Source organism: Malus sylvestris, chromosome 9 (genome assembly GCF_916048215.2).
Source record: "Malus sylvestris chromosome 9, drMalSylv7.2, whole genome shotgun sequence".
In the NCBI taxonomy this organism is placed as follows: domain Eukaryota; kingdom Viridiplantae; phylum Streptophyta; class Magnoliopsida; order Rosales; family Rosaceae; genus Malus; species Malus sylvestris.
In genome coordinates this window covers 6,125,681-6,147,551 of record NC_062268.1, presented here as the reverse complement: position 1 = coordinate 6,147,551, position 21,871 = coordinate 6,125,681, and the positions used below count along the sequence as shown (strand labels likewise).

General features: G+C 38.0%; 1 protein-coding gene across 1 annotated transcript; it reads left to right on the top strand.

Moving 5' to 3' along the window:
- Positions 1 to 7,490: 7,490 nt before the first annotated feature.
- LOC126634664 (uncharacterized) lies at positions 7,491 to 14,422 on the top strand. Its single transcript, XM_050305203.1, has 9 exons — positions 7,491 to 7,643; positions 7,727 to 8,064; positions 8,171 to 8,221; positions 8,391 to 8,897; positions 9,104 to 9,253; positions 11,956 to 12,060; positions 12,163 to 12,210; positions 12,335 to 12,768; positions 13,626 to 14,422. Exons 2-9 carry the CDS (start codon positions 7,734 to 7,736, stop codon positions 14,256 to 14,258), a joined length of 2,259 nt encoding a protein of 752 aa, XP_050161160.1. The 5' UTR covers positions 7,491 to 7,643; positions 7,727 to 7,733; the 3' UTR covers positions 14,259 to 14,422.
- Positions 14,423 to 21,871: the final 7,449 nt, after the last annotated feature.

Sequence of the window (21,871 nt, the reverse complement as noted above, 5' to 3'; positions counted from 1 at the left end):
AAAAACATCTGGTACTGTTCACTTTAACGAAAGACCATATTTTTACACTAAAAAGTCAATCTTGGTACTATTCACTTTACCCTTTATTTTGTTCTTATCATTAAAACTCAAAGTTTTCAAACCCTTTTCATTAGTTTTCCTTATAATTAAGGGAACTTTAACGAAAACTCCTGGTATTGTCCACTCTAACAAAAAAATCACATTTTTACACTAAAAAATCAATCCTGGTATTATCTACTTTACCCTTTATTTTGTTCTTATCGTTAAAACTCAAAATTTTCAAATCATTTTCATTAGTTTTTCTTATAATTAATCTGACAAATATGAAACGAGTAACACTACAAATATTACATTTCCATTGTTTACAGCCCAGTTCCTTTGCTTTTTTTATGTGCGTAGTAGACTGTAGTTACTAGATATATTAATGAGTAATCTGACAAATATAAAATGTTTGGGTTAACCTTTGTTTGTCGTTAAAAAAGGAAAAGATTTGTTGAAGTTTGGAGCCGGAGTCGCGCCAAGCCACCAGCCCGCCGCTGCACCTGCTGTTGTCCACCGCTATGCTTGTTCCGATTCCCTTCCCAACGATCTGATCACCGGCACCGTGATCAGACGAACTCATCACCATCCACCCATGTTGCCACTGTAATCAGGAACTCTGTTGATCCGTATTCATACCATCACCCAGATTCGACTGACCCAGGATTGCATGCCCGCTGCTCATCACATCCTTGTTGCACAGCTGCACAGACGACCACCGCACAGCTGCTGTACCCTCTGCCTTAGAACCACTTTATTGCTGCTGTTTGTTCACACCATGGCGGCACCAATGCGCCACACACCTCCAGTTCAATTTGATTTTGTATTGTTAGTCGAGAAAGAAGAAGAAAAAACAAAAATGAGAGAAGAAAAAAAGAGAAAAAAATAAGGGAAAAAAAAAAGAAAAGAAAAAAAGGAAGGAAAAAAAAAAGAAAGAAAAGGAGGTGGCTGTTTTTAAGTCATTGGGGGCCATGTGATTCTGCTATTGGGCTTGTGTTTGGAGCTTCTTGTTGCCCATCCCACAACAATCGTTTGAGTGCTTGAACTTGTGACCACCCGAATTTGTTTGTTCATCTGGATTGTTCGTTTGCTCGCTTTATTGCTCGTCTGCTTGTCTTGTCTTGTCTACCTAATGGAACTTGCCTTGTCGTGTCCTCCTAACAGAGCTTGCCTTATCGTGTCCGCCTAACGAAGTTTGCCTTGTCATGTTCGCCTAACAGAGCTTGTCTTGTCTTGTTCGCCTAACAGAGCTGCATCTACATCTACTTGTTGGCAAACTCATCACGTGTACCGCCATGAGTTTGATGGGGAGTGTTGGAATTTAGGATTATTTTATTGTTTGAATTTGGGTTTAGCCCGTTAGTATTAGGGTTTCGTTTTCTTGCTTATTAGGGTTATGTTAGTTATATATATATATATATATATGATGCTTTATAGCTTGTAGAATAATAAGTCATTCATAATGTAGTCTTTTAGGGTTTTATAGCTGTTTCGGCATTCTTAGTTTGTTTAATAATATTCTTATTATTTTATAGTCTTGTTTGTTCCGCACTCTGATATTCAACTCATAATATATCAAAATGAAGATAGGAAAGTGTAGAACAAAATTATACCTATGTGAAAGCCCAATGGTTGCCGGAGATGGCTTAAAAATAGCCTGAAAGGTGACTGTATTAAACTTTAAACGTTCATAACTTCTTCAATACTAAACAAAATTGAGTGATTCAAAAATGAAAATCATACTTCTCGACGAGACAAAGAGAACGGTACATTTCTAGACTGCTAATTCACCGTGGTTTAGCTGGAAATTGGCTAACTCGAGATCAAAACTGCCATTTTCGAGCCGTTTTCCAATCAAACCACGGTGAGTTAGCCATCAAGAAAGGTACCATTCTCTTCCTCTCGTCTAGAAGTATGATTTTTGTTTTTGAATCACTCAATTTTGTTGAGTATTGAAGAAGTTATGAACGTTTAAAGTTTACCCAATTTCTAGCGAGTTTTCCAGTTTTCTCACGGACCAGTTACCTTTCAAGCTATTTTCCGACCATCTCCGGCAACCATTGGGTTTCCAAATAGGTATAATTTTGTTCTACGCTTTCCTATCTTTATTTTGATATATTATGGGTTGAATTTGGTTAAGAAACGATTGAGTTACGAAGCTTTGAAAATTGCCCAAACTTCCGACTAAGAGCTCCGAGACACTTAACATAGTTTTTAACGGAATGACCAAAATAATGGATGGTAGACAATTTCAGGGACCATTTATATTGATTTTCAATCTCAAGGACCAAAGTGATGTGTTATGCAAATCTCAGGAACCATTTTGACTAAAAAGCCGAAAAACAATAACCATTGTAAATATTAACTGTTTACTGTTCAAAATGGTTGCATGAAGAGTGATTTTGAGAGGTTAAAGCAGTTCACTATTCACATGAATAGTTACTGCCCCAACCCCATTCCCAAACTCAAATCCTTCAAAGTGAAACTGCCCTAAAGGCTTCTTTTTGGCTTTCATTTCTCCGAGCTGTATAGGATTTGGTTTCGAAATCCTACTAGGATGCGGTATTGGAGCTGCTTGGCCACTAATGATGGATGAAAGGATACTTATCCATAAATATCTGGATATTTCTATCCTTCAATATGCAAAGTTTAACTTAACATGGAAGAGAACTAGCATAAAGTTTTCAAGAGATGTCCTAATATCCAGTTTAAAAGAATAGGGTAAATTACATTTTATTACTTTAATTTTATGTCGCATAACAATCTCATACATTATCTTTTAAACATTACAATGTCATACATCAACTTACGAATTCATTGCAATGTAATACATCCATCAACTTTTCTGTTAAATATTGACGTGACAAGCGCAAACCCCACACTTTGCTGATACGAATATCATGTTTGAGCCACGTGGACAAAAAATTAATAAAAAATTGTTATTATTTAAAAATATTTGAAATTAATAAAAGAATATTATGAAATTAAAAAAAAAAATTGAAGAGAATGGGGCCAAACGACATAGTTGGCCCAGGGTTATGTTTGTTCCTTCTTCTTCCTCCCGCAGCGCAGCTGCTGCTTTGCCCAGTCGCCCTTTTTTCTTGTGGTTGAGCTGCTGCCCAGCTTTGGCTGCAGGGAAGAGACACCGTCATTTTTCCGATGTCGACAGAGAGACCGTGGCTAGCTAACAGGGAGGAGACTGAGGCAATCAAACCCCCGATCCCCATGTGGTGAAAACGACGTCGTCGTGGATAGAAGCAGTTCATTTCTCACCGTTGCCCATATGCTGTGCCAAACCGCGATTCGCAATCCTCTCGATTCGATTGTTGACACCGCCGATGGCAACTACCTGATGAGCTTGGTCCTGAGATCCACAGTTCTATCCACCATGAACGGCGACCAAACAGCGTGAAATCTGGGTGGTCCTATTTGTGGCACCGAAAGCAGTGGAACGGCGGTGGTTGCGACTAGGGGTGGTATTGGTAGATTACCGTACAAAAACTCATGTACCAATTAACATACCAAACTTTTGGTATGAAAAAATTTGTTACCGTGCTAAACTTTCAGCATACTGTATGCCAAATAATTCAGTTTGCAAGGTATTATAATGATAATTACCACTTTATTTTGGTTCATTCTTCCAAAATTTTAATTTTTTTTTTCCAACCCAATTCAAGGCCCAAATGTATTTTGACTACTCTCTTTGGGTTTCTAAAATTTTTTTTATTTAATTATAAGAATTTTATAGAGATTCATTTAAAAAATAAGAAGTAAATAGATAGAAGAATTGCTGAAAGAACCCAACATATCTAAAAAGAATAATACAAAGATTCCTAAATTTCATCTCTACATTCTTTAAAATTATACAAAAATTAACTTGATAGATGAAATCAGGGAGAAAGACATCCCAATTTGATGATGGAGAATATGAGATGGACTGCGAAGAGAGAGAGTTGCCAGAACGGAAGCAACATAGACGAAGACGATGGTTAGATGAGTGAAAAGATGAAGAGTCGCAGCGCAAAAAGGCTTAGGCTTTTTTATTGGGAAAATAAAAGTTAGAGGGTGAGATGATTGGATAAATGATTAGAAAAAAAATATAAAGTACATATATAATGATAATAATACCTAATTATATATATAAATGAATAAATAAATGATATAATATTAATAGTAGTGGTACGGTAGGGTATGATATATCATTACCATTACCGTACCGAAAATGTATGGTATGGTACCGTATCCTTACCAATGGTACAATTTTTTTTGACACAACCTTGGTATGATACAGTTGGTATAGTAATTTGACAAAAAAATTCATCCTAGTGGCGAATGTGCTTGTCACCGGAGTTTGCCGTAAACTCACCTGAGAAGCTCGCCCAGGAAGTCGGTTGTGCCAATCCAAGCCCCCACGTGGATTCCTTTAATGAAAAATAGGTGGGTGAGCCTAGTCTTGGAAGTGGGCGGCGGTGGGGGATTAGGTTGTGATGGTGAAGGAGGTGGGGGATTAGGTTGTGATGGTGAAGGAGTTAGAGTTTTGTGGGGGTGGGGGGAGATGAATTGGGGAAGAAGGGTGAGGGTAATAATTTTGTAGGGATGGGTCCTAATTTTTTTATAGATGAATTGGGGAAGATGAATTGGGGAAGAAGGGTGAGGGTAATAATTTTGTAGGGATGGGTCCTAATTTTTTTTATAAAATATATTTTAAAATATTAATCTTTAATTTTTAATATTTAAATATTTTTATTGAATTGGGTTAAGGAATGAGTCACGCTTCAAATCACGTCAGCATTTAACGAATGTCTAACATCGCAATAAACTCGTAAGATGAGGTATGATATTGTAATTTTCAAAACATAAAGTATAAGATTATGATTCGACCATTAGTTGAGGTATTTTAGTACAATTACCCAAAAGAGTATTATCAATCTCTGGACTATGCGCAGTATACTCTGCATTTCTGAAAAGGTATATGAATTGTGAATCATGATTGATGCACTCCTCACGCCACTCATTCCTTAGAGAATATGATATGAATTGTGACTCGCGGATATTGCAATGGCCATCATTTTGTGCTGGGAAAAGATAGAAAGCTAAAAATACGACATTCTTGACCAATAAGAAAAGGATCGGCCTTTCTTTCATGTGAATGCACAATAATCATGCAATGGCGGTCCCGTATTATTTTATGATATCTAAACCGACACGTAACCAATCAACCACATTGTCTGTGGTTGTGGGGAGCAAAGATCTTGACTTTAGCCAGAAAGAAATGAAAGAATTATATCTGATTACTGTTGTGGAGACTTCCAGTAGTGGGTGACTGGAGAGTCAGTCCAAAAGAATCGTGTTTTTTTGGTCGATCCAAGGAATCGTCTCCGTTGTGGGAAATTACAGTGGCGGAGACGAGGGCTTGTGTCCAAAAAAATCGTGTCTGATATGGACTGTGGAGGTGTTGCGTACCGCGTCTTGACAAGAAGGTGGAACCGTGGAACATGGGAGCTAAGTGTTTCTCGTACATGTCAAAACTTTTACCAAAAAAATTTGAACAAGTTCGGGTATAATTATTAGGTTTGGAGTTGGAAAAGTCTCTCTCTAATCACTCCCTATCACGCACCTTATCATGCACTTAGATTCTTACCAAAAAAAAAAAAAATCCAACTTCACTTTATATTTATGATTCTTGTTGTTTGATGAATTTTTATATTTTAATAAGTGTTATGAGTATCAAAAGCATTGTAAAAGATAATAGGTAGATCAATTTTTTAAACAAAATTTGCAAATTATGTGATGTGTCATCAATAAAAAATAAGCATATTAATCAGTACTTAAGTATTATTAATAACCACGTCATATGGTTTACAAAATATGGTTTAAATAGATGGTCTTGCCACTTTCCCCCACTCCCTTAGTGTAGATAATATTATTCGTTAAAAAAAATGGTCTTGCCACTTAATACTACGGTCTAGTAGTATTCCTCTTCATTAAAGAGATGTCATACGTTCGATTCTCGCCAAACGCGAATTTGAATCACGTTATTATGGCTAGTCCATTATGATGCTTAGCCCACTCCCCCATCCTGTTTGTATAAATATTATCGTTTGTTCTAAAAAAAAAAGATGGTCTCTCTAGCATTACATTTTGATAAATATTAATCTGAAAGTGTTTTAGTATGTATAATGACATAATGGACATGGTATTAGGGGTTCGATGATAGCGTTGGTAGGAGTGGTGATCATAGCAGCAAAAATAATGGAGGTATGATGGTGGTGCCAATAGTAAGGCATGGTGGCTACAAATTTACAGTCATAGGTGGTTGCAGAGCATAACAGTGATGTTGATGGTAATGACAATAGTGAGGGCATGGTGTGGTGCCAATGTGGGTTATGGTGGTTGGGGGTGTAGAGGTAGAGTTGATGTGGGGTAGAGACAACAACTTTGTGGTGGTAAGGTTGGTGGTTGTCGTGGTACTTGTGGTGGTAAGATTGGTGGTTGTGGTGATAGATGGTGGTGCTCACTTTGTTTTCAAAGGGAGAAAATGTGTGTGCAAAATGATCGACAACGTCATTTTAAAAAAAACATTAGGGTATATACATGATTTGAAAATATTTATTAAAGGATTTAGGCTCTACTTTTTATGAAAGAAGCATAGTTGTTATTTAGAGGCTATCATTTTAAAATAAGTTTGCTATTTTATTTTTCCGTATGCTTTTATCAGTTTATGTCTACCTTTAAAGCAATTTGTTGGTTTTAAAAAAAAACCAAACAAGACCTAAGAGTGTTTTATTTATTTATTTATGTTTTTTATTTTTTTTATCAACAAGACCTAATACTAACTTCAATGGTGGGCTAAAAGTCAAATTACCCCCTAAAATTTCCTCTCAAACCCACTCCAACCCAAGGGGAAAATTTGGGTTAAATGCTAAACCAAGGCCAGATTCCCCGCGAAATTTAGCCCAAAAATCAGAATTTAAATTTTTCAATATTTATCGAAATTTAAATTTTTTCAATATTTATCGGAATTTAAATTTTTTAATATTTATCGGAATTAAAATTTTTTTTAGATTAAAATGTTCGTAAAATTAATTTACGACAGTCTACATATTTAAAAAAAAAAATTAATTTAACAAAAAAATAGCATAAGTTCATTCTCTAATAATCCCGGGCTAAAATTTTAGGCTAGAACTGTTGGAGCAGAAAAACTGTTTCTGGGCTAAAAGTTAAATTTTCCGAGCTAAAATATTTGGCTTTTAGCCCAACCATTGGATATAGAATTTAGTCCAACCATAAGAGTGTTAATTTAATTGTACTAATTATTGAAGAAAAGCAGTGTTGTATGGCTGAAGGTAGAGACAGAATTCTCCCATTATTGAATACGCGCAGTTAACACCGAGTGGGAATTTACTGCTGTATTAGGTGGCAATTAGGTGGCATATTGTTCTGTCTCTTTTACCAAGTCTTTCATTGCTCATTTGCTACCTATATATACATCAGAAGTTTACTCCACTAGGTGCTCAGAGTGGTCGAGTTTACTCAAGCTAAGCTCATAGGCTCATAGCTGCATCTTAATTATTTTTTGAAGATTGCCACTACTGGATCGAGCAGTGAGTTTAGTTATATTGATTTGTTTCATTATTTTCTTAAAAATCGACGTAATATCATATTTGATAATTGATTACATTTGCAGATTGAACATGGCAGCTGCGGTTGTTCCTAGTGTAATTGCTAATCTTAAAGTTCTTAGTCACGATAATTATGAAGATTGGAGTTTCCGGTTTAAAACCTACTTGTTGGCTGAAGATCTTTGGGAGGTTGTGGAAGGGACCTCTGAACCTCCTAGACGAGAAGATGGAGAAGTTGAATTCATGGTCTGGAGGAAGAATAATGCCAAGGTTTTACATGCAATCCAGAGTTGTTGCGGGGATGATACTTATTTTTTTATCCGGGGCATTAGCAGTGCCAAAGTCGCCTGGGATGCTTTGGCTGAAAAGTTGAAGCCGGCCGATCCAGCCTTGGAAAACACAGGTACGTGTAGAACGTACTACATGTCTCCTTTCTATGTTCATTCCAATATAACTATCAAGATCGAGTTTACTTCTTCTAATGAAGTCACCTCTTGTGATCGATGCAGAGGTTTTGATACCACATGAAGAATTGAATACCGGTCTGACGCGGAATGAGGGTACGTAAGCAGTATTATCTGATCTCAACTGTACAGCAGCATGCATGAACCTTTATTGTTTTGTTTAATTAATTATTTTATTTAGTTCTCTATTATTTTCAACATTACATATAATTCATCCTCAAATTATTGACGTTTAGTTAACAATCCATAAAATATTACTTGACAGATCATTATAACACTAACGGCGACTTCAATGAGTTCCCCCACCATCAATCCTTCATTGATGCTGTTGTAAAAGGTGACTGTGATTCTGCAAAGAAGTATCTTACTATGCATCACGAGGCAATCAGAGAAAGAGGTTCATTATCAGGCTCGACAGCTCTTCACATGGCAGTTTCAATGGAAAACGAACATATGGCGAAAGAATTAGTGGAGTGGATGACGGAGGAAGACTTGGAAATAGAAGACGCTAACGGTGTCACAGCTTTAGCTCTGGCTACGCTAATAGCACCCGAAGTGGCTAGATGCATAATCGAAAAGAACAAGAGATTACTTTGCATACCATGCAATCCCCTTAAAATGATCCCACTGATCAAGGCTTGTCATGGCGGCCATTGGGAATTGGCTCGCTATCTCTATTCAGTTACCCCTTTGGAAGCTTTGACGTCGACCCAAGACAACTGTCGGACTAGCGCTGACCTTATTTCCCACTGTTTTACCTCCAAAGAACTCGGTACTTAAATGTTTCAAATACAGTAATTATACACACACATTTTCTGACACACTCTCAAATTAACGTGGACTGCAATAATATACGTTAGGCCCACCTCTACTTCAGATTGTATTATTTTTATGTATTTAAATAGCATTTTTCCTCAGAAATATTGATTACTTACTTTTTGCCATGTATGTAATTCTTCTTCTTTTTATCTATTGTAGATATTGCATTGGATTTAATTCAGCGTTGCCCGAACTTGGCCTTTGCTACAAACTCTACGGGGAAATCACCTTTGCAGGAATTGGCTTGTATGCCATCTCTCTTTTCAAGTGGAACGCATCTCGGGTTCTGGCAACAATGGATCTATAACAGTTAGTAATTACACTTTATTCTATGATAAATTTTATACTTTATTAATATCCCTGTCCCTCTAGTCGAGTGGGCACCTACGAGTTTTTCAATAAGATATTTCCTAAAGAGTAATGCTAGGTAGACCAAATTTATAGACTAAATTTGCAAGCCAAATTATATGTCATCAATAAGAAGTAAGCACGTTAATTAACACTTAGGTAATAATCCAATAATCGACTTATATGTCAGTTGGTAATTACTCTCTATTCTATGATAAATTTTATACTTTATTAATTTCTTTGTTCCTCTGGTCCATTGGGCACCTACCAGTTTTCAATAAGTTATTTCCTAAAGAGGAATGCTAGATAGACTAATTTGCAATTCAAATGATGTGTCACAAAAAAAAAAGTAAACATGTTAATTAACACTTAAATAAGAGTAATGCTAGAGAGACTAAATTTGTAAGCATAATTTGCAAACTAAATGATGTCACACTAATAGAAATGAGCACGTTTATCAACCTTAAGTAATAATTCAATCATCAACTTTCATGTCATTTAGTTTACAAATTTAGTTTCCTTAGCATAACCTCTTAAGTAATAATTTAGTTTACAAAATTTAGTCTACAAATTTGATCTTCCTAGCATTACCCTTTCCTAAATGTTATACATGCAAGGATACCTGCACACAATTCACGCGATTTGATTTATCTCAAATCTCTTATTTTTTTTATATTTTTTATACTTAATATGACAAAATAAAACATAAGAAAATTCATTTTATGTCTATTGGAAATTTCTATCTCCGATGCCCAAGTCAGAAGACGTTGAGAGCAACTAACATTCAAAAGAGAATTCTAAATAAAGTTTGTGATCAATAAGTTTCCTTGTACGACTTGGTTATTTATAGTGGAAGAGGTCCATCAATTGTCTACTAGTATGCCATAACGGGTTAGGCAAGTCAACGAGTCTCCCTTTACCTGTCGGCTTAGACGCCTATAGGTTGTAAATCCCAAGGGCCACACTTGCTCAACATCACCCAATTCGTGATGGCCACGTGTTTGGTTTAAAAATTAGTCATAGGTAAGGGGGCATAATGATGCGAAGTAAAAAGTTTACATTAGTGAAATGAGAAATCTTGTAAGGACTAAACTACTCTCCATATTGACAATTTAATTTATAATAGAACCTTTAACTTTCTTAAGGAAAAGGATCCTTGTCGGATCCTTTTCATGGGGATCCTAGGTATCTCGTGATTGTGACTGTTTATCGTACATCGTGCGGTCATAAATCATTTCAAAATTTAAAATTTAAAATTAAATATAAATAGTACCTAATAAAAACTGATCGCATGATGTACGATGAATGATCACGATTACCGGATCCTTAGGATCTCCAAAAAACGATCCGGCGAGGATCTTTTTCCCTTCCTTAAGGGGTGTGGTGCGAGGGTTTTACAACCATGTCCCACAAAGAAAAACAAAAATGTCTTGACAAGATTTGGGCCTGGGCTTGATAGTTGTGGGTTTTTGCTGGTCCTTAGAAGGTTGACCTGTTTAACCCATTAGTGTTGAGCTTAGTCCACTTGACAGTCTATGATTCGGGCGTAATTAATTTATGTTTCCACACTATGCATTCTTTCACTAGTTTAAGTTAAGAAATAGTAAAACAACGTGCCAAAAACGGCTCTTATGTTTGTCTTCACCAGTAAGTCCACTGTTTTCCATGTTAATCATTTATTTTGGGTATGCACCTAAACTTCTCTTTTCACAGACAAAAATATTTATTGGGTTTTTGAACTTTAATCCATGAAGAAGATTAAAATTTAATAAAAATCTAGTGTTGGATTATATATTTATTTTAGTCCTTTAATGTATACTTAATTCGAATTTATGTTATATTTTTGTTTTCATATTTAATAGATATCTTATTTAATATCTCCACATTAAATTTTAAATTTATTATTATACACATTTTAAATTTATCATTATACACATTTGAATTCTTTAATTTAGTTTAACTTCCTCTAATTAGTGTACCTAGACGTCCGTACCATAATTTATTTTACTGAACTATTTTAATTTATTTTATTGAACTAATGTATGAAAATGTCTGTAATATTTTAATTTATTTTACTGAACTATTTTAATTTATTTTATTATACTAGTGTACCGAAATTTCTGTACCTAAACATATTATACCAAACTAGTGTACTGAAATGTCCATAACTAAACATAGTATATCATACTAGTGTACCTAAATGTCTATACCTAAATATTTTGCAATGAATTAATGGCTCATAAGAAAATATGCAAAAATATAAGTGTATTGAAAAGTCTACCAAAATATTTTCTTTATTATATGATACTTACCATAAATTGGTTATGGAAAATGTCACAAATAAAGCTAATTGATTTGATTTCAAATGATAATAAAATTTACAATATTTTACATGAAATGTAATTCTGGACACCGTAAAATTATAAAATAAAAATAATAATAAAAAAGACATTGAATGCATATGGTGGCATTAAATAAAATTTAGGGATTGAAATCAATTTTTAATCTTGGATAAGACATTTTTCAAACTTCTTCTTATTTAAGGACTAAAATCTAATTTTTTAAATATTTATACAGTAAAAGAAAAGGTTCATGCTTCCAGACTCTCGACCAAAACAAAAAGTTCTATACATTGATTAGAGTCGTGTTTATTTCCTTGATAGGTATAAACATACCACATGCTTCTGGGATCCGTGATGTTCGCATGGATGTTCAAAAACAAGCCAATGACCCGATTAATGATCAAAGGGGTCACATAATTCTCTCCGGTATGTAATATCCTCAGGTGTATCTTTTACTTTGTTATGGATCATACCTAATTAACAAATGCTTTGAATATCTAATGCAACATTTTTGTATTCGCAATGTAGTAATGCCTTTTCTGCGAGGGCTTATCTCAAATCTCCGTAAACTTTTCGGTAATGCTTCATGTCATCTTTTCTTTCAATTTTTAGTCTAACATTTATCCATTGATCGATTAGAACTTCTTTCAGTCATTCTTCTTGAAACTTAATGATTAATTATTTTTCTACGTCCACCTAGGAATCGATCACATATACAAATTGAAACAGATCCATGTCCAATCCCTTGAAGTTTTACAAGGCATATGCAAAATGACAGAAGGTTTAAACCTGAAACAAATGCAAGGAAGTTCCGTACACACAGCACTCTTCAAAGCTGTTGAACATGGGAATGATGAGTTTCTTCGTCAGCTGTTTACTGCAAATACCCTAGCTTTAGGGATATATGACGAAAATGCAAAGAGCATGTTTCAGTTTTCCATTGAATGCCGCCAAGAAAAAGTCTATAACTTTTTCCATGAATTTACCCGAATCATGAATGTTCGTACTGAATCCAGAGTAGATAAGTTCAACAATACTTTACTACATTCAGCAGCGAGGTTATCCCCACCCGCACAGCTTAAACAAATCCCATGTGCAGCAATGCAAATGCAGAGAGAACTACAATGGTTCAAGGTTAGAGTTTCTTCTTATATATTTTATGTTTCTAATCAAGAAATCAAATTTCACTATACTGTTAATCAAGTTTCAAGTTCAAGTCTCATAAATAACGAGTTTCATGTGTAATTATGACTGACTCAATATGTGAACCCACCACCAATACCTTTATAAAAATAAAAAGGGATTACAAAATTAAGTGACTACTAAAACGTGGCCTCAGGAAACACCACCTCTCTTCTTAGGATGTGACCTAAAAGAAATAACTAAAATTTTACAAGCAATATCACTATTCTAAGCTAGATTGAATAGATAAGGATTTGAATCTAGGAAATTTTAACGAAAATCTCCCGGTACGGTTCACTTTAAGAAAAACCATATTTTTACACTAAAAAGTCAATACTGATACTATTCACTTTACCCTTTATTTTGTCCTTATCGTTAAAACTCAAAATTTTCAAGCCATTTTCATTAGTTTTCATTTGAATCTAAGACGTACTGGGTTTAAAAAAAAGAGGTTAGTACCAAAGCAATCCACAAGGTCCACTATAAATAGGTTTTACTGTATAAAATTCTAGTCACATGGTTAATTGGTAAATTACTTGATTATTTGGAGGACATACCAAATAAAACCTGATTATTTGTGACAGCAATTTGCACAATCAGGAAACAACCAAAATAAAAATGAAATTTTGATTACTGTTTAAGAGCTCAGAATGCTAGGTTATTTGAAATTAGATTTTAGCAATATATATTCATGGTCAAAGAGCGGATATTCAAGGGTTTGTACAAAAAATATTAATTACTTGGGATTAGATTTGAGTGTCCTTGAAGAAAATAAATTATTTGACTTTCTTCTATTCACTGAAATGCAGGACGTGGAGAAAATTGTACCTCCCAAGTTTCTTGAAGTTGTAAACTATACAGATGGCATGACCGCCCGTGATCTATTTACTAAGAACCACAAGGAATTGGCAAACGAATGTGAAAGGTCAATGAAAGCAACAGCAACTTCTTGTACGGTTGTAGGGGCTCTTATTGTTACAATCATGTTTATCGCAGTATTCTCAGTTCCAGGTGGAATCAAGGCAGGCTATCCCGTGTTCTTAAATAAAAGGATCTTTATGGTCTTCATAGTTGCTGATGTCTTTTCACTCTTTTCTTCCACAACTTCAGTGGTGACATTCTTAGGAATTCTCAACTCGCGTTATGCTGAAGAGGATTTTCTTAAATCATTGCCAACGAAGATGGTTATAGGCCTTTTCACCCTCTTCTCCTCTATCGTTACCATGATGATTGCGTTTTCTTCTACCCTTTTTCTTATGCTGGATTCAAAAAAGTGGATAGTGGTTCCGATCATTTTACTTGCTAGTGTTCCAGTTGTCTCCTTCGTATGGATGCAATTTTTCCTCCTTGTTGAGATCTTCATTTCTACTTACGGAGCTGGAATATTTGTGGCCAACAAAAAAGGCAAACCTTGGTCATTCGGTTCTCTTAGACTGTTCTAGTCATTTTGTCTTGATATTTGTTTCGGTCACTTTTGAGGGAGTTTTTAGGAGTTGCTTAAAGAATAATGATAAATAAGTTATGTACACTCTTTCTGTTTTTGGGCCTAAAGAATGTATAATTAATGTACGTGTTCCAGATTTGGTAATAAACTCCAACTTCAATATTTGTATTGGCATGAACTTCAATTTTTGTTAATGGGCGAAATCCTACCCATATCTTATGAAAAGAAATACGATAAGGACATTGTTGACAAAATCCTTTGCAGAATACTAGGGATGAATTGAATGACTGAATGGTGCAATGGGAATCCCTATTTATAAACTGTTTGCGTTAAAGCATTTGTTTGTAGAGAAATTTTTCTATGTGACTGAAACAAACATCTCAACATAACAGGTAACGTTGTTCACTAATAATTTGCTTACACCTGCATTCTTATTGCATATCAATTTAACACAATCGACTTTTATAAAAGTAAAATTAAAATAAACAAGTTCCCAATTCCCAAGTCGCCACCACAACCCTTCTCCCCTATTAGTCGACTCCCCTCCCGGAGACCTGAACCGTTCACCCCACCCACCCCTCATTTCCTCCACCCCTTAGGGGTATATTAGGAAATTTGTTGATCAATTCATTAATGTCAATAATAAATGGCTAAACGTGGCAAATTTTCAAATTTTAATACAACAACAACAACAACAACAACAAAGCCTTTTCCCACTAAGTGGGGTCGGCTATATAAATCCTAGAACGCCATTGCGCTCGGTTTTGTGTCATGTCCTCCGTTAGATCCAAGTACTCTAAGTCTTTTCTTAGAGTCTCTTCCAAAGTTTTCCTAGGTCTTCCTCTACCCCTTCGGCCCTGAACCTCTGTCCCGTAGTCACGTCTTCGAACCGGAACGTCAGTCGGCCTTCTTTGCACATGTCCAAATCACCAGAGCCGATTTTCTCTCATCTTTCCTACAATTTCGGCTACTCCTACTTTACCTCGGATATCCTCATTCCCAATCTTATCCTTTCTCGTGTGCCCACACATCCCACGAAGCATCCTCATCTCCGCTACACCCATTTTGTGTACGTGTTGATGCTTCACCACCCAACATTCTCTGCCATACACCATCGCTGGCCTTATTGCCGTCCTATAAAATTTTCCCTTGAGCTTCAGTGGCCTACGACGGTCACACAACACGCCGGATGCACTCTTTCCATCCAGCTCGTATTCTATGGTTGAGATCTCCATCTAATTCTCCGTTCTCTTGCAAGATAGATCCTAGGTAACGAAAACGGTCGCTTTTTGTGATCTTCGCTAGATTGCTCCAGTCATTAGTGTGGATAAGTATATAAATGGATAGAGATAGGAAAGCAAACACAAGATGTACGTGGTTCACCCAGATTGGCTACGTCCACGGAATAGAAGAGTTCTCATTAATTGTGAAGGGTTTACAAAAGTACATAGGTTCAAGCTCTCCTTTAGTGAGTACAAGTGAATGATTTAGTACAAATGACATTAGGAAATATTGTGGGAGAATGATCTCGTAATCACGAAACTTCTAAGTATCGGAGTGTGGTGTCGTCTTGACTTGCCTTATCTGTCTCATAGGTAGATGTGGCATCTTCTCTGGAAGTACTCTTCCTCCATCCAGGGGTGGTATCTTTAACTGGTGGAGATGCACAAGGTAATGTATCAATTTCACTTGAAGCTTACTTGTAGTTTTAGGCTTGGTCAAGCGCAATACAAACCATGTAGTAGGAGTCCCCCAAGTCGCCGAGCTAGGGGGTCTGCTGAAAGAGGTGACAGACAAGGTAAGCAATCAGAGCTCCGACTGATTGTTCACCTTCTCCCCATCTTGCAGCAGCATGAAGGATAAAGAGAAGAAAGATGAGAAGAGATGATATGAGATACTTTTGCTTTTGAAGAAGTAACTTTCCACAGGCTTATTCTTGAACTGAGCTGGAGGGTTTTCTGGTTTCCTCCAGAGTATAAGGCCGACTGAAGAATTTGAGGGTCAAAACAAGTCCATCAAATCTAGAGTACGTTCCACCCTGCTGATATGGGATACTTTTGCTTTTGACAGAGTAATGGATGTATCGGCACGTGTGCTGTTACGCTTGTCTCCACATGCTTCCTTGTATCCTTCGCACTTGCCCTATCTGTTCCTCAAGCAGATGCGGAATCTTCCCTGGAAACATAAGATGTTGAAGATGAGTACTCGAGAGCAATGCCAGGTAAGTAATCAAGTAAGGGGTTCCAGGCAGTCAGTTCCTGGCTGGAAGCTTGATTCCAAGTGCTGACTGATTGCTCTCTTTCTCCTTGTCTTGCAGGTAAAAACAAGGCCAAAAGAAAAAACAGGGAAAAAGCATGATATGGGATACTCTTGCTTTTAACCCTGATGATATGAGATATTCTTGCTCTAGTATAGCTTGTTTGCAGAGGTATTATCGGGGGGAAAGAAAGCTGAATATTTCGAAAGGCTTTGTTGGGAGTGCCCTCTCAGATATGATGAAGGGTTGAGCATTTTTGCAGGTCTGCCTGTCCGTTGGGGATGGAGGTCGACATATATAGGGGTCTCCCTAACAACAAGTAGTAATGCTATTCCTTTACCCTGCTTGGTCATAGCACGGTAGTGGGAGCTGCCAGTTTCACATGTTTTAACTCTGTCAGAGCACTTTGAAAAAGTGGTCTGTGGTATCTGGCTCTCGAGATTCGGAGAACGATGCCTCTTCGATTTTTGAGAAAGCAATCATGCTGGGGGTCTGACTCTCGAGATTCGGAGAGCAGTGTCTCTTCGATTTTTGAGGAAGTAATCATGTTGGGAGTCTGGCTCTCGAGATTCGGAGGGCGGTGCCTCTTCGATTTTGGAGCAAGCAATCTTGTTGGGAGTGTTGTCTCGAATGTGAGTAAAGGTTGGACATGTTTGCTAGTCTACCTTGCCACGAAGCACAAAGGTTGACACACAGGGACTTTCCAATTATCCAGCAATGGTACTGTTCCTTTACCCTCTCTTCAATTTTGAGAAAGTAGTCATGTTGGGAGTCTGGCTCTCGAGATTCGGAGGACGGTGCCTCTTCGATTTTGGAGCAAGCAATCTTGTTGGGACTGTTTTCTCGAATGTGAGTAAAGGTTGGGCATGTTTGCTAGTCTACCTTGCCACGAAGCACAGAGGTTGACACACAGGGACTTTCCAATTATCCAGCAGTGGTATTGTTCCTTTACCCTTGTGGGTAATAATATGGTAGCTAGACCTTCAAAATTTATGTGTCTAAACTTTGTTAGTGCTGTTTCTTTGCTATTCTTTTACCTTTCTTGGTCAGAGCGATGTAGTGGGAGCTGCAAGCTTCACGTGCTCAACTTTGGCAGAGAACTTTGGCAAAGTGATCTGTGGTACCCATGAGTTATTGTTGCGTGTGGGTGGTTGAACAGTAAGATTCATGTGCTTTCTACTTCACCAGAAGTCTTCGACAGAATGCCCATAATTTCTGCAAAGCTGAGTGTGCGTGTGACAGGTGCTGACAAGGCTAGAAAAGTAGGTGCCTCTTCGATTTCTGAGATCGGCCCTCGTGGTCTCTGAGCAGCCCAGCTTTTAAGAAAGCGAGCGCCTCTTCGATTGATTCGGAGAACGGTGCCTCACCGATTTTTGAGAAAGCAATCATGCTGGGGGTCTGGCTCTCGAGATTCGGGGAGCAGTGTCTCTTCGATTTTTGAGAAAGTAATCATGTTGGGAGAGTGGCTCTCGAGATTCGGAGGGCGGTGCCTCTTCGATTTTGGAGCAAGCAATCTTGTTGGGAGTGTTTTCTCGAATGTGAGTAAAGGTTAGGCATGTTTGCTAGTCTACCTTGCCACGAAGCACAGAGGTTGACACACAGGGACTTTCCAATTATCCAGCAATGGTACTGTTCTTTTACCCTCTCTTCGATTTTTAAGAAAGTAGTCATGTTGGGAGTCTGGCTCTTTAGATTCGGAGGACGGTGCCTCTTCGATTTTGGAGCAAGCAATCTTATTGGGAGTGTTTTCTCGAATGTGAGTAAAGGTTGGGCATGTTTGCTAGTCTACCTTGCCACGAAGCACAGAGGTTGACATACATGGACTTTCCAATTATCCAGCAGTGGTACTGTTCCTTTACCCTTGTGGGTAATAATATGGTAGCTAGACCTTCAAAATTTATGGGTCTAAACTTTGTTAGTGCTGTTTCTTTGCTATTCTTTTACCCTTCTTGGTCAGAGCGATGTAGTGGGAGCTGCAAGCTTCACGTGCTCAACTTTGGCAGAGAACTTTGGCAAAGTTATCTGTGGTACCCATGAGCTATTGTTGCGTGTGGGAAGTGGGTGATTGAACAGTAAGATTCATGTGTTTTCTACTTCCCCAGAAGTCTTTGACAGAATGCCCATAATTTCCACAAAGCTGAGTGTGCGTGTGACAGGTGCTGACAAGGCTGGAAAAGTAGGTGCCTCTTCGATTTCTGAGATCGGCCCTCGTGGTCTCTAGGGAGCCCAGCTTTTGAGAAAGCGAGCGCCTCTTCGATTTCTGAGATCGGCCTTCGTGGTCTTTGAGCAGCCCAACTTTTGAGAAAGCAAACGGCTCTTCGATTTCTGAGATCAACCCTCGTGATCTCTAAGCAGCCCAACTTTTGAGAAAGCAAACGCCTCTTCGATTTCTGAGCAGGCGCCTCTTTGATTTCTGAAGCTCCGTCGAGTGCAGATTTTTATAGGGGTTGGCATTAAGTTCCAAAGCACACTTGAATCTCCACCAGTAGAAGCTTCATTCTTGCACTTCTAAGATCTTGATTTGTCCGACCTCTTCTCTCTTCAACACCTTTGAAAATGTCTGGCCCCTCCGACCGTCGTTTTGACTTGAACCTTGTTGAAGAGGCAGCCCCGCCTTCTCCAGACAACATATGGCGCCCATCCTTCGTCTCCCCAACTGGTCCTCTTACCGTTGGGGATTCCGTGATGAAGAATGATATGACCGCTGCGGTGGTGGCCAGGAACCTTCTCACTCCCAAAGATAACAGACTACTTTCCAAACGGTCTGATGAGTTAGCTGTTAAGGATTCGCTGGCTCTCAGTGTTCAGTGTGCAGGTTCTGTGTCTAATATGGCCCAACGCCTATTTGCTCGAACCCGCCAAGTTGAATCATTGGCGGCTGAAGTGATGAGTCTCAAACAGGAGATTAGAGGGCTCAAGCATGAGAATAAACAGTTGCACCGGCTCGCACATGACTATGCTACAAACATGAAGAGGAAGCTTGACCAGATGAAGGAAACTAATGGTCAGGTTTTACTTGATCATCAGAGATTTGTGGGTTTGTTCCAAAGGCATTTATTGCCTTCGTCTTCTGGGGCTGTACCGCGTAATGAAGCTCCAAATGATCAACCTCTGATGCCTCCTCCTTCTAGGGTTCTGTCCAGTACTGAGGCTCCAAATGATCCCCCTCCGGTGCCTTCTCTTTCTGGGGCTCTACCGACTGCTGAGACTTCTCCTAAGCAACCTTTGTGAAGGCTCCCTCTTGTGTGTTTATTTTGACTCATGTATATGTACATATTTGTAGCTTATCGGGGATATCAATAAATAAGCTTTCCTTCATTTCAACGTATTGTGTTAAATACACCAAAGCCTTCTTCGCTAAGTTCTTTGAATTTTCTTTTGTTGAAGCTTGTATGTTGAAGCTTTCTGAGTGGAGCATGTAGGTTGGGGTAGTGTTCCCTTAATTTCCCGAGTGAGGAAAACTTCTTGGTTGGAGACTTGGAAAATCCAAGTCACTGAGTGGGATCGGCTATATGAATCTTAGAACGCCATTGTGCTCGATCCTGTGTCATGTCCTTCGTTAGATCCAAGTACTCTAAGTCTTTTCTTAGAGTCTCTTCCAAAGTTTTCCTAGGTCTTCCTCTACCCCTTCGGCCCTGAACCTCTGTCCCATAGTCGCATCTTCTAATCGGAGCGTCAGTAGGCCTTCTTTGCACATGTCCAAACCACCGTAACCGATTTTCTCTCATCTTTCCTTCAATTTCGGCTACTCCTACTTTACCCCGGATATCCTCATTCCTAATCTTATCCTTTCTCGTGTGCCCACACATCCAACGAAGCATCCTCATCTCCGCTACACCCATTTTGTGTACGTGTTGATGTTTCACCGCCCAACATTCTGTGCCATACAGCATCGCCGGCCTTATTGCCGTCCTATAAAATTTTCCCTTGAGCTTCAGTGGCATACGGCGGTCACACAACACGCCGGATGCACTCTTCCACTTCATCCATCCAGCTTGTATTCTATGGTTGAGATCTCCATCTAATTCTCCGTTCTTTTGCAAGATAGATCCTAGGTAACGAAAACGGTCGCTCTTTGGTATTTCTTGATCTCCGATCCTCACCCCTAACTCGTTTTGGCCTCCATTTGCACTGAACTTGCACTCCATATATTCTGTCTTTGATCGGCTTAGGCGAAGACCTTTAGATTCCAACACTTCTCTCCAAAGGTTAAGCTTTGCATTTACCCCTTCCTGAGTTTCATCTATCAACACTATATCGTCTGCGAAAAGCATACACCAAGGAATATCATCTTGAATATGTCCTGTTAACTCATCCATTACCAACGCAAAAAGGTAAGGACTTAAGGATGAGCCTTGATGTAATCCTACAGTTATGGGAAAGCTTTCGGTTTGTCCTTCATGAGTTCTTACGGCAGTCTTTGCTCCTTCATACATATCCTTTATAGTTTGGATATATGCTACTCGTACTCCTTTCTTCTCTAAAATCCTCCAAAGAATGTCTCTTGGGACCCTATCATACGCTTTTTCCAAATCTATAAAGACCATGTGTAAATCCTTTTTCCCATCTCTATATCTTTCCATCAATCTTCGTAAGAGATAGATTGCCTCCATGGTTGAGCGCCCTGGCATGAACCCGAATTGGTTGTCCGAAACCCGTGTCTCTTGCCTCAATCTATGCTCAATGACTCTCTCCCAGAGCTTCATTGTATGACTCATTAGCTTAATACCCCTATAGTTCATGCAATTTTGTACGTCGCCCTTATTCTTGTAGATAGGCACCAAAGTGCTCGTTCGCCACTCATTTGACATCTTCTTCGTTTTCAAAATCCTATTGAAAAGGTCAGTGAGCCATGTTATACCTGTCTCTCCCAAAACTTTCCACACTTCGATTGGTATATCGTCTGGGCCTATTGCTTTTCTATGCATTTGATTAAGCGATTTTAAATTCAGATCACGGAATCACGACCTTATTTAAACTAAAACTTGCACTTTTCTGATTTATCGCGTATAAATAAATGACACCGCTGAAGTTATAAGATAAAAAGATCATGAATCGTCACTCTGAAGAATTCTATAACTCTAGAGATTTGATAGAAACTCTCTATTTTCAATTGAATAATATGATAAGATTACAAACCTAAGAGCAAGATGACCTATTTATAATCTGTAATTTCTATTTTACTATCCTCAAGTTTTGGAAAAATCTTACTTTACTACAAGTACTTCTCACTTTCATACCTAAAGTTTAATTTTTGTACCAGTTTCATATTTCCGTTAGGATTTCGTCAAATGGCTTCGTTAAGTGATGACGTTGTATACCTTTGACCCATTAAATTTGCCATGTTGATGACT

What these genes read in the sequence shown, in the direction of transcription:
- LOC126634664 (XM_050305203.1), top strand. Translation starts at nt 7,734, where the DNA reads ATGGCAGCTGCGGTTGTTCCTAGTGTAATTGCTAATCTTAAAGTTCTT. An exon ending in GCAACAATGGATCTATAACA is followed by an intron (nt 9,254 to 11,955) that starts GTTAGTAATTAC and finishes TTTCCTTGATAG; the next exon opens with GTATAAACATACCACATGCT. An exon ending in GAGAACTACAATGGTTCAAG is followed by an intron (nt 12,769 to 13,625) that starts GTTAGAGTTTCT and finishes ACTGAAATGCAG; the next exon opens with GACGTGGAGAAAATTGTACC.